Below are 13,961 nucleotides of genomic sequence, written 5' to 3'. Positions count from 1 at the left end.
CGGTTGTAAGGGAGGGGCAGTTGTAATAAGGTTGATCGTGATACAGGCGGTCACAATACAGGTGGTTGCGCTGTAGGGGGGGTCGAGATGTAGGGGAGGTCGTGGCCGATCATTCTCTGCCTGTATCACAGGTGGTGATACAGGCAGAGACTGATCACATGAACTTGTGTTCTGCTGGTCATATAAAATGGACTTGATAAATAAAATTTGTTGTTGTTGCTTCCCAATAGTAACAAGTTGTTGCTCCCCAACAGTCAAGTCAAGGCACTCCTCATGTGTAAAAATTTACAAACTTTAATAGTAAATGTGGAAAGAGGAAAGACAACATTCCATTTGGTACTTTTTGTACCTCTAGCCCTTAGCCAGCTCACTTTTGAGAATAGATTTAGAATAGATTAACTTTCTGGAGGTGGCACATCATCTGCTTGTTTTCTTGGAAATGGAAAGTTACAAACATACTCCAGAACATTCTGCATGTAGATAAACACATTTTATGTCATATTGTGGACAATTATTAGAAAAGAAAAAACATTTCCATGAAAACAGGCCAAATAAGAGTCAGGTCTGTGAAGATGCAAACCTGCTTACGTTAAGGACCCATGTTTTTGGTGTAATAAACACATCCTAAATGACAAACTTGCATAAATAAAAAAACTTTTTTTTTTTATTTGCTAAAAAGTTGCATGCTGTGACTTTTAGTCTCAAATAACATGAAGAGACTGGTTGTGCTTTGAAGCTAAAGGAATAAGTTGTCCTTGTCCTTGATCATAGACCAAACATTTAAAAAATGGCCACCACAGCTAATACTGTCCAACTACCACTACTGCTACTAGAAATGCTACTACTACAAGTGATACTCCTTAGAAGTCATAGGTCCCCATGTAAACTTGACAACACAGGATAGAAGCATCAAATGTAAGATTTTATGACAGAGTTAAAGGTCAATATGTTACGCAAAATTGACTCTTGTGAGCTTTATGTTATAATGTTCCCTCCTCAAAAACAGACCTGGAGTAGTGTTTTGTTTCACATTGTTTCACATGTTTGAGTAACACTTTATTATTAGTCTGTCTACATCTCTACAGCTCAAAATGCTCTGTTCCACTTTGTGAGGTCATGAAGCGGCAGTGTTGAAGTTAATGGCTGCCTTTTACCTTTTGTTCAGTAGAGAAATCATTCAAACAATTCTAGTGAAGGTGTATGGAGTTTAAAAACACAGTGGAGCATTTCCTGTATTACCACATGACATCTCAAGGTGGAACAGAGCGTCTTACGCAGGCTAAATATGCAGGGTTTGTGTGTTGAAGTGCCAATGACAGGTTTGACTACTTATTTCATTAAAAAAAAAAAAGTTTTATTATTTAAGATTTTAGTTTAGTTCAGTTTAGCCATTTTTTAGGTTTCTTCCTATTTGGAAATCATTACATCATGCTAAAGAATATCATGAGCGTTACCTATTAACTATTCTGAACAGCAGGCTAAAACCCCTCTGTACACAGAAACTATTACTTGACAAATACAATTATGAGAAAATACCTTAATATGTTTCAATCAGGAAAAATGTGTTTCTTGGGTTTACATTATGCAAAATTGAGTCTTGTGAGATTTTACATGCAATTGTGTTTTGTTTCATTCACACATGTTTGAATACTCCTTGATTATTAGGCTGTTTGTATTCCCAAACCTCAAAATGTCCCATTTCACCTTGTAATGTCATTAAGTAGTTGCTTTAAGTGAGCATCTTTTGTGACCTCAATTGAACCGTTTTATCTGTAGTAGTAGTAGTAGTAACAGAAGCAGTAGTAGCTGTAGTAGTACAGCAGTAGTAGTAGCAGGAGCAGTAGTTGGCAAGACAAGGCAAGTTTTGTATAGCACACTTCGTACACAAAATAATTCACAGTGCTTTACAGAATAAAACAAGACATTAAAATAACAATATGACAAATTAAAACATACATAGTAGTAGCAGTACTATTAACATTAGTAATATTAATAGGCATAGTATTTATTTTATGTATTATTATTAATCAGGACAATCCATTGAGATTTCATCTAATTTTCGAGGGAGTCTTGAGTACGCAGGTAACAACATTTACAGTAACTGCAATGCATAGTAAAATGTACTTTAACAAACGGCCAAGTTTGTTACCAAGTTAACAGCACCTTTCACTATATGCACTTTAGATTGCACGAACACTTTAATAGCACACAGCACTTGGAACATTATTTGCACTTTAAAAAAGACAACCTACCATATAATATAATTGCACAAAAGGATTTTAAAATGTTTATTTAACTTGTCTGCTTTTACCCAGTTTTAGATGTGGAGGCACAGTGGCACTTTAATTGAAGCTGCATGTCCTGGAGGGGAAAGAGGACAAACAAAGTTAACAGCTAATTAATAAAACTGGATATGTGCAATATCAGTGCAATGTTTGAGAATGTTTTAGAATGTTTGTAAGTGTTTGTGTGTTGTGCAATTCGTAGTGCTTTTAGTGAAATAGTGTTTTAAAACATTACCACCTCTTCCTTGTGTCGAGGTGTCAAAGAGATCCCCAGGCAAACGAGCTCCCTTAAAAAGGTTCTGGGGCAGGACCAAGGCAGGTCATGTGTAGGGGAGGCATGTTGGGCTTTTTAAATGGTTTATGGGTTTTAAGTATATTTGGTGTTTGGTTTTAGGGTTTATGTGTTTAATATGTATACAGTGTAATTTGGTTTATGGGTTTATTTGGTTTTATGGAGGTTTGAGTTTTAAAGAGCTAATGTTATTTTTTACTCACCCCTATTAATTAACAGTAGTTTTATCCAGTCGGACAGGATAAAAGGCGCCTGTTCGCTGCTGGAGGAGATGCTGCTGCTCCTCTAACCTCTTTTTGCACAATGCACTTTGATAATTGATGAAAAAGAAAGAAAAATTGTGGACTACACCTGTGCTGCTGTCTTCTGTCCCACATCCTACCGCTAATGGGCAGCCTACGTTCCAGATACATTTAAATATTTACAGACAGTGTGGTGCACAGACTCAGTTAAAACGGTTACTAATCTGAAAGGATAACTGAGGTAGTGTTTTTCCCTTGCTCGGTGTAGATTTGTGGTCTAAGTATCTCCTGAGACCTGGTGAGATACTGTGGAAGTTTTGCCAGTATATAGTACTAGTAGAAATAGCAGTAGTAGTGACAATAGTAGTAGCAGTATTAGTAGTATTAGCAGGAGCAGTAGTTTTGGTAGTATTTAGGCTGAAGTTAAAATTGTTTAAGTGTACAGGTGAACCTTCATCTGCAGCCTGGGAGAAGAGTGGGCGGAGATAGAGCTGAATAAAACCAGGCAGTGTCATAACAACGGGAGAAAGGACAGAGGACAAGATAGAGAAGACAGAGGACAGAGTAAGACAGGAGAGAGGACAGAGGAGGATAAGAGAGGACACGAGAAAGGACAGAGGAGAACAGGAGAGAAGACATAGGAGGATAAGACAGGACACGAGAAAGGACAGAGGAGGACAGGACAGAGGACACGAGGACTGGGACAGAGGACAGTGTGTGCAGAGAGGACATCCAGGGTGACAGGACAGAAGACAACCACAAGGACCAGGAGAGGACAGAGGAAATCCAAGCAGACAGAAGAGAGGAGAGAGGGTTGGAGAGAGAAAAGAGAGGACAACCTGGCGAGAGGACAGAGGACATCCAGGGGGACATCAGCATGGACAGGCAGAGAGAGCAGTGGAGCCGCAAACGGGAGTACATCCTGGCATCAGCCGGCAACGTGGTGGGCTTCGGCAACGTCTGGAGGTTCCCATACCTGTGCTACAAGAACGGAGGAGGTCAGCCAAAAGTACTTGTATACTACTACAATACTAAAACAATTCCTTCAATTACTACTGCCACTACTCACCTGTTCCCTAGCTGTGCTACAAGAACAGAGGTCAGCCAAATTACTTTTGCACTTCTACAATACTAATACTACTACTGAAATGACCAGAGGTGGGTAGAGTAGTGAAATTGTACTCAAGTAAGCATAACTTTACTTCAAAATAATATTACTCAAGTAGAAGAAGTGGTCCAAGAAATAATGCAAGTAAGAGTAAAAATGTACTTTGGGAAATGACTACTCAGTAAGAGTAACTTAAAAAGTATCTGATTAAAATATTTATGTGAATGTAATTTGAAGGACAAAACTTTCAATGATGCACAAAATCTGGTATCTCAAACAGCAAACACAAAAATGAAAAAAATAAAAAATAAAAATAAAAAATGAAATCACACCTGAAGGAACAAGAAACACAAATGTTTAAATCATGTCATATTGTCAACATAAAACTTTTGTCTCTTGTAGACTTATTCACAGTGGGAAGAGAAACCAAACCCTTTACTCAAGTAAGAGTACTGCTTATTCAGTAAAAACAAAAGTAGGACTCAATGTATGTTACTGGAAAAGTACTCTGAAAAGTAAAATTTCTTTACTCTTTCTTTTAACATAAGATAAGATGAAACTTGAATTTGCTTGTTAAAGTGCAGTTAGTCCTGTCAAAACAAACAACAAATAACACATTAATTATGTCGTATTGTCAGTATAAAGCTTTTGACTCTTTGTCTCTTGAAAATACAAGTTATGAGGTGTTCCTTTGTCTTAATAACATAATTACTTGGATTAATAACATAATTACTACTTCTAGACGTACCCTGGTAACCTGATCAGCCAAAAGTGCTATTACAATACTATTATTACTAAAGCAGTAACTATACTTGTAAACTTGGTGACTTGTTCCCTTACTTGTTCTGCAAGAACAACATTACAAAGTACAGTTTCTGCAAAGTGAAAAACAATTCATGTGAAGGAAGAACATCATGATGTTCTCCTGGCATTTCTCTCCATAGTCTCTGTGTTGTCTTCAGGTATTCTAACCATTCTATTGTAATGAGGTAAGTCTGGTTGAGTGAGGATCTCTCTTCTGAGTATGCCGTATAGATTCTTACTGAACTGATTGAATGGAAGGACAGTGTTGTTCTGTGGGATATGTTTGGTGGCTGCATCCACGATTTCTGCGGCCTTGTGCTTACTCCCACATCTGCAGAGGACAGCTCCAACTGTTTTGTCTTCATATTCTTGAATCTACTTATTTACATTTCTTTCAATCTGTGGAAGATCCTTTGTTAGGGCTAATAAGTCTCTCCATTCCCATGATGAATATGATGCTTCTCCTCCAGTTGTTTGTCTCAGAGGTATTTGCATTGTATTTGATGGAGGCTCTTCTCCACATACATTGAGAAATGCTTGGGTTCTGGTTCTGGGTCACCACCAGAGATGGCAGCGTGAAAAGTCCACAGCGACAAATTGATTAAAAACAACCCTGAGAGAATTTACGGAGTGTGTTTTGTCATACTAGGAATGTTTTAAAAGGGGAAGAAAATGACATCCAAGAAAGGTCCTAGGAGGATCACTCTACTACATGAGAAAAATTTTGAAGAGGAAGACGCTAACTCTGTTAGCCAAGATGAGGGCAGTGGTGAGGCCGGTGGCGAGGATAAACTGTCATTAATCCTGAAGGAAATTAGAGAGATGCGAGAGGAGAATAAAAAACACACTTTGCGACTTAAAACAAGATATTGCACAGACAAATTTGAGATTGGACAAAGTGGAGCAAAGGTTTGTAACTACTAATGACGTGTGCAGGGGGTGGAGGACGTCATTGTCGAATTAGTGAAGCAACAAGTACAACTTCAACTAAAAGTATCTGACTTAGAGGGACGCTCCCGTAGGAAGAACATAAGAATTTATGGTGTCCCGGAGGGGGCTGAGGGGTCCACGATTCTATCAGTTATCCCGTTTGTGGAGCAGTTGCTGTGTGAAAACCTGAATATCCCAACTACTAAAGATCTGCTGATCGAGAGAGCGCACCGAGCCTCAGCGCCGCGACCCCCAGTGAACAGCCAGCCCAGATCTATAATCTTCAGATTCCAAGTTACCAGATCAAAGACGAAGTGCTCAGAGCGGCTTGGCAAAGGAAAGGGGAGCAAAATCAACCTGGATCACGACTATGCACCAGATGTTTTGGCAAGAAGAAAGGAATATGGGGATATCAGGAGGGTCCTTAAAGCAAGCAGCATAAGATTTCAAACACTGTATCCAGCTCAACTTAAGGTCTGCCTGAAGGATGAGACGAAGATATATGATTCAGTAGAGGAGGCTGCGTCAGATCTGGCTGATAAAGGTTTACCTGTAAAGAAGGTGGAGCGCCCGGTTTCCTCTCTGGAGAAACTACAGCGGTACAGTTGGATGCCAGCGCCGGGATGACGTAAACGGGGATTTAAAGAAAAGCTACAGGTGTTCAGGCGGGAAGTAACTGAAAGCACCAGCAACTAATGGAGCTAAAATGGACAGGTACGGAGTGGATATATTTTGAGAAGGACTTAAGAACTTGGATGCAGGATGTGAACTATTTAATGTCGCGGACAATAGTAAAATGACTGTTTTAGAAGGCCCTCGATGCCAAGCAGGCCAAAGAGGATATCCCTCGGACTTGAGGTCCAATAGAGTCAGGACCTCATCCTTGGAAGTGGGTATGAATGTTTACAGTTTAATCGTTCTAACTACTACAGTGTTTAGTTGTAGTTTTTCTGTTTGTGTTTGCTTTGACGTTAAAAGGAGTAGCTACACAATGGTTTTGATTGGAATTGGTTACTTCATTAGACTAGGGAAATATGCATAGTGATGTATTGAAATGCATTTCTTTTAACGTGAATGGGGTATTAAATCCAATTAAGCGAACTAAAATTCTTTCTAAACTTAAAAACACCAGGAAACACATATGTCTGGGCTAGAGCACGCTAAGCTTCAGAGGCAAGGTTTTAAATATGTATTTACCTCATCATATAAACAGGCACATAAAAGAGGAGTTGCCACATTAATATCCAGTGGACTGACATATGAACATGGGTGTGAGATTATAGATGAGGGAGGACGATTTATTAAGATTACCGGTAGATTAGAGTGTATTGATATAACTTTGATAAATGTATACGCTCCACCAGGGAGTGATTGGCTCTTCTATAAAACTTTGAGTTGATGGCCACGTCCCATGGATTGGTGATTTTAAGGCTCAGGCTAGACCCAAACCTGGACTCATCGGGAAGGAGCACCCAGAGTAACCCACTAATGAAAAAAGTTAGATCCTTGATGGAGGAGCTGGGTGTTATAGATGTATGGAGAGATATGCACCCAACAACTACAGATTATACACATTTTTCTAGCCCACACTCAATTTACTCCAGGATTGATTATTACTTTCCATTTAGTTCTGATAGACTTAAGATAAAGGATTCTCAAATATTAACGATTGATATATCAGACCATAGCCCAATAATCCTGCTGGTAGATTTTAAAAAAGATACAAAGAGAACCTTGTGGAAACTTAATTCAAATATTCTCAATGATTCCACAACGGTAGAGGAACTAAAACTCAAAAAAGGTGTTAAAGAATATCTGGAAATTAATGATGATGGTATAATTAAGCCCACAATCATATGGGATTCATTAAAAGCAGTTTTAAGAGGGAAACTTATCTCCCTAACAGCGTTCATGAAAAAAACTAGGGGTCAACTTCTGGCAGATCTACAGGCAAAATTGAAACAGATGCAAAACAGGGACAGCCAAAACATCAATGTCCAATTGAGATCTGAAATAAAGAAGGTACAGAAACAAATAGATGAGATTTATAATTTAGAAGTGCAAAAAAAGCTGACGTTTTTGAAACAGAAACACTATGAGGTTGGAGCAAGATCGGCAAAAATCCTGGCCTATAAACTACGAAAACAACAAAGGGAGATACAATTTATTAGATAAAAAATCCTATTACTGGTCAGGTGATAGACTCGAGGGAGAAAATTAAAGAATGTTTTGGGAAATTCTATCAAGAGTTATATGCCCAACCACCAGCAGTTAATGAGAAGAGTATTGATAGGTTTTTGAATGGCCTTGAGCTGCCTAAAATCCAAAATTTACAAAATGAGATGTTAGTGAAGCCAATCACAATTAAAGAAGTTAACCTTGCCATAGCAAAGTTGAAGTCTGGTAAATCCCCAGGCTCTGATGGGTACACAGGAGAGTGGTATAAATGCTTGAGACCAAATCTGTTGCGGACTTTTAACAGGGTATTACAAACAGGCGAAATACCTCCCTCATGGGGTGAAGCCATTATATCACTGATCCCAAAAGAAAATAAAGACAAACAAGAATGTGGAAACTATAGACCTATAAGTGTCCTTAATGTAGATTGGCACGTCGATTAGAAAATATTCTGCCAGAGATAATTAATCTAGATCAGACAGGATTTATTCATCAAAGACAAACATTGGACAACATCAGGAGGTCACTACATATAATAGAACACATAACACGCCAAAAAACTGAAGCAGTAATAGTGGGACTAGATGCACAAAAGGCCTTTGATTCTGTAAGGTGGATTTTTTTTCTATAAAGTAATGGGCAAATTTGTTTTTCATGATAAATTTATCAGAGTGATTAAATCTCTATATTCAAAACCTACCACACAGATAAAGATTAACAGTGATCTCTCAGATTCATTTCAGTTGAAAAGGGGAAATAGACAATAGACAATTTCTCCGCTGATATTTTCTCTATTTATTGAGCCTCTTGGACAATGGATAAGACAAAGTCCCCAGATTAAAGGGGTGACAATGGCAGGGGTCGAACATAAGGTGGCAATGTTCACAGACGATGTACTAGTTTACATAGAGGATCCTGAGAAGTCATTTAATGAGCTGATGATTATGCTGAATGTTGGGAATTGATCTGGTTACAAGTTTAATATTGCTAAAACACAAGTGATGGCCATAAACTTCACTGCTTCAGCAAAGCCACAGGAGGGATATAATTTGAACTGAAAGCAACGGGAATAAAATATTTGGGTATCACAATGACTAAAGATCTATCAAATCTATTTCAAATAAATGATGAACCACTGTCATTAGCGATCAAAGAGGATTTATATAGCTGGAGTCTCATCCCCTTTTTAAGTTTGACCTCTAGAGTGAACTCCATCAAAATGTCCGTACTCCCTAAATTTCTGTACTTGTTCAGAACATTTCCAGTGGAAGTACCTGACAATTATTTCAGGGAGCTGGACAAACAGATATCATGTTTTATCTGGGAAGGCAAGAAACCTAGGGTGCGGTACAGTACAATGCAATTAAGAAGAGAGAAAGGAGACATGGCCCTTCCCTGCTTGAGACATTATTACTATGCATCTCAGTTGGTTCCGCTTCTCTATTGGTGCAATGAAGATTATAAAGCAAAATGGAAAGAAATGGAGTTTAAAATGATAAAAAAAAAAAAAAAAAAAGTTCCCTTTGCAGGCCTTTATGGGTGATAAAAATCTGTGGTCACAGGTGGGTGAATTGGGGCAACTGCTGGATGAATTTAACTTTGAAGATCTGGCAAAAGGTGGTAAATTTGACTCAAATTCAGAAAATGATAACTCTATTTAGATGGTGTGCTTATGATACAGAGTTTCCCCCAAACAGAAGCGATTTTGTTTTTAAATCTTGGATAGACAGGGGTTTGACCACCTACTTGTCATTCACAGAGAGAAACAGTTTTCAGTTTTCAAGCAATGCAACGTAGAAACAACCAAATGACTTTTACAGATACTTACAAGTCAGACATTCTTTTAACTCAAATTGCAGTATAACAAATTTTACTCAATCTGAAGAAGCTTTTTTAAAAATATTGAAATCGGCATATGGGTTATCGACCCAAAAAATGATATTTAAAGTATACAATGCACTTTATGTGACTGACAAGTGTAATACGTTACATGTGAAACAGAATCATTCCAGTGGTCATCAACGGCATCCCTGTCCTGGAGAAAACACTGCTGGAAGAACATTATTAGATATTTTAGAACTCCGGCACAGGGGAGAAATAAGTTGGCATGCTGGAGTCAGTGTGGTTCTGAGGCGGGGAATCACTACCACATATTTTGGGCTTGCTCCAAATTAAAACTGTATTGGAGTGAGATCCATACTTAGACTCTTTTGGAACGGAGAAGTGATAAAAAGCTGTTGCAAGCCCTCCTGGCAGCAAGTTAAAAGAGCATCACTAAAAAACAGCTAAATTCTGCTGCACTTCAGTGGATGATTGGATTGATATAGTATGTGAAATATTTAGGATGGAAAGGCTAACATACACAATAAACATTCAAAGGACCCAATTTTATTGTATTTGGAACAAGTGGATTAAGTATATCGCTCCAATTAGAACAGACTTTTTGTGACTTCTCCATTTCAGGTGAAAAATTATATTACAGTCCAGCATCGGAGAGAAGTGGTGACTCTGGTGGCAAAGCGTTCTTCCAGGTCATGTTACAGTCCTATGCCAATGGTCCAGCAGAAATCACATCAGGGTCAGCAAATTGTTGAGGAAAACGGCCTTTTCCTTTCTTGTTCGTTAGCTTCTGCTTAGATAAAGAATTCACTTGAAACAGAAATAAAGTACAGACAATTTACTTCGAATAGTTAAGCAATTCTTGTCTGTGTCTGTGTCGACATACGATGAGTTTTATACATAAACTATAGTGGGAGGCTCCCATGGACTTAGCACCTCTTCGTTGGTACACAGGCCAGCCAGGCCTCTTGGCACGTTGAACAGTCCAATCAGACTGCGATGAGCATCCTTCTGGGGTGTGTCTGGGCAAAAAATCATGGCATCATCCTTATCAGTAGTTTTCGTCCTATTTAGTTAGTTTGTTATTAGATAGATTGGAAAATCATGTATTGTCTTGACATACATCTACGAGTCTCACAGCTGTGATCACAGTCCTTATCTTCACATGACCTTGGTATAATAATGATGGTAGAGGTTATACAGAATAGCTAACACAGTTATTTATCCTAACAGTAGCCTCCCACTCTAGTTTGTTTATAAAACTTATTGTATAGGCATAAACATGCAGTTTATTGCTTAAGTATTTGATTAAGTACTTAAGGACTTTGTTTCTGGTTCAAGTGTATTCTTTATCCAAGCAGAGGAAAAGGCCGTTTTGTCGACAGGATGTTTCAGGATTACTTTAAGATCATATATCATGCATCTGTTTGCATTAATTTTATGTTCTATATAATATGAACTCATTACTGAGCAAACAAAACACCAGTGTTGTCCGCAATTTGCATCAGGCAAAATGATATTACACGAACATATGGATTTGTAGAGGAAAAACAGTCATTTGTGCTGAGGAGAGTCAGTGTGTATGTGTGTGTATGTGTGTGTGTACTGGGGTGTGTGTGGGTGTGTGTGTGTGTGTGTGTGTACGTAGGGGTGTGGGGGTGCGTGTGTGTGTGTGTGTACGTATGTGTGTGGGGGTGTGTATGTATGTAGGGGTGTGTGTGTAGGGGTGTGTGTGTGTGTGTGTGTGTGTTTGTACTTAAAGAGCAAATGTAATTGAGGATTACCCACTTCTGAGCTTAAAAAAGAAAAGGTAACTGAAAGTCTGTTATTGCGAAACTTAAATAGGTTTGATTTGTCTGTGAAGGAAGCCACCAATATGTCGACTGGTGTATAAACATCCGTGTATGTGGATTCCTCTCCAGTCAGAAATTCAAGAGCAGATTAGACTGACTTTCTCACCATCCTCACACTTTCTGCCGGTCTATTTCCCATAGTCTTTGGGTTCACCTACACAGTATATGTGTGTAAAATGTATATTTAGATGAACTGCTTTGCCTGGAATGTTACATTGTATGGCATTAACATATATTGCTTTTTTTTTTTTTTTTTTTCTTCAATAATAGGAGTTTTTATTGCTTAAGACAAAAAAACATGTGTACTTACTGAAAGTGTGTTCACTTCTCCACAGATAAGATTTGTAACGTGGCCTGGTCTCCATGGATATAGATATGTTTACAGACATACTTTGGAACATTCCAGGTAAAACATCTCCATGCATAAAAGTTAATGCACACTCAACCAGAAAAGCTACATCGTGCACCTTTGAGACTAAATGTATACTGAATATTGAATGACTATTTTGAATATGTTTGGTTTTATTTCACAGTAGTTGGAGTGGAATTTGAACTGCTGACCTTTGACTGGGTGGACTAGTGCTTGTAACCCGCTGTATTTAACCCGATGACTGTGTGTATTTCAGGGGTGTTCCTGGTGCCTTATTGCTTCTTTGCAGTGCTCTGTGGGGTTCCCCTTTTTATGCTGGAGACTGTGATTGGTCAGTACTGTCAGCAGGGGGCAATAACATGCTGGTCCCGCCTCTGCCCATTATCTCAGGGTGAGTGGAAAAAACATTCCAAAATTGTGTCTGACCATGTGCAGGGCCTTCTACGTATTATTAGGATTAAAATACCCACACATTACACTACACTATTCTCTGATCTATGTTATAATGTTGTTTCCTCACCAAAAACATACCTAAAGTTGTGATTTGTTTCATTCACAATTGTTTAACACACAAACCCTTCAAATTTAAGTTTTTCTGTCCCTGAAAACACGCTGTTCCAACTTGTAATGTCATGTGGTAATACAGGAAGTGCTCCACTGTGTTTTTAAACTCCACACACCTTCACAAGAATCATTTGGATGATTTCACGCCTAGAATTACCCATGGAAAAAAAGTCATTATAAACAAAACTCTGGGTATGGTTTTGATGAGGTAACAGCATTATAACAAGGCTTGGATCTCACAAGAATGTATTTTGTGTAGTATAAAAATGTAAGTGCCTCAGGGATAAACCATATAGAGATAAAAATCAGATGCTCATCAAGGATTCAGTGGAAACGTGGTAGTCATCCGGGCACTCTGATGTTTAACAAAAACATCTTTATTGAGTGAAGGACATACCAATAGTCCTTACTACTAACCTAACCTTTTATAAACGTTTAGGCTCACATCAGGGGTGCCTTTTTTCCTTTGATATTTACGCTAAATATGGAAGCTATGGCACAGACAGACCTGTCACTGACCTGTAAAATATAGATCAGTGATTATTAACCATCAGTAGAATGTAATACACTTAATATGAGACTTCTATTGAAACAGTTCAGCCCAATGTCAAAAAGTTTCACAACTCCAGATATAAATGATATGAGTATTTCCCTAATGAGATGTGAATGATGTGTGCATTGGAACATACTGTGCGTGGTTATCCTACTAAGGCTTTATCTATAAATTCTCAAAATCTCAAAGTCCTTATTTTTCCATCACTCTTAAATCTAAAGATGGCCTCATATATAAAAACAAAGCCCGATCAGAACACAATCACATATATATTTTTTAAAAGACTCAAAAAAAAATGCTCAAAGTTTAAAAGGTTGTGCATATTCAGGGTCAGAACAGAGCATGTTAAAGACACATGTCCCCACAGGCACAGGGTACTCCATCCTTATGATCCAGCTGTTTAGCAGAGCGTACATCATCATCCTGGCCTGGGCTCTCCTCTACCTGGTCTACTGCTTCAGAGCCGTGCTGCCCTGGGCCTCCTGCAACAACCCCTGGAACACTGGTCAGAACGATTTTTTATATTTTCATTTCATCTTTTTCTAATGATGAAATGATTAAATCACATTAAAGCAACACTGTGTCACTTTTTGGAGGTGGCACCTGCATACTTCCATGGAAATACAAAGTTAAACCATACTTCATGCCATTCTATATCTATCTCCATTCTCAATAGAGGTCCGTTGATCCAGAGCGTTTTGTGTGTGCAGACAGGTGTGCTGACAGTGTGTTGTGTGCACAGACAGGTGTGCTGACAGTGTGTTGTGTGCACAGACAGGTGCATTCACAGTGTGTTGTGTGCACAGACAGGTGCATTCACAGTGTGTTGTGTGCACAGACAGGTGCATGGAGCTCTCCTCCGTGAATGGGACCAACTCTCACAACCAGAGTCTGGCAGATGGAAACACATCCACATCGTCTGTGTCTGAGTTCTGGGAGTGAG

General features: G+C 38.7%; 1 protein-coding gene across 1 annotated transcript in view; it reads left to right on the top strand.

Moving 5' to 3' along the window:
- Window positions 1-13,961, top strand: part of LOC117375327 (sodium- and chloride-dependent GABA transporter 2-like) — a 28,124-nt gene that overhangs the window by 1,102 nt on the left and 13,061 nt on the right. Inside the window, exons 4-7 of the mRNA XM_055223790.1 lie at window positions 3,556-3,817; window positions 12,158-12,292; window positions 13,386-13,523; window positions 13,857-13,956. Of these exons, the coding sequence (XP_055079765.1) occupies window positions 3,556-3,817; window positions 12,158-12,292; window positions 13,386-13,523; window positions 13,857-13,956 (635 nt within the window). The remainder of the gene's footprint in view (window positions 1-3,555; window positions 3,818-12,157; window positions 12,293-13,385; window positions 13,524-13,856; window positions 13,957-13,961) is intronic.

The sequence above is a fragment of the Periophthalmus magnuspinnatus genome, chromosome 8 (assembly GCF_009829125.3).
Source record: "Periophthalmus magnuspinnatus isolate fPerMag1 chromosome 8, fPerMag1.2.pri, whole genome shotgun sequence".
NCBI lineage: Eukaryota > Metazoa > Chordata > Actinopteri > Gobiiformes > Gobiidae > Periophthalmus > Periophthalmus magnuspinnatus.
Note: the sequence above shows the minus strand (reverse complement) of the source record. Positions and strands in the feature narration are given on the sequence as shown.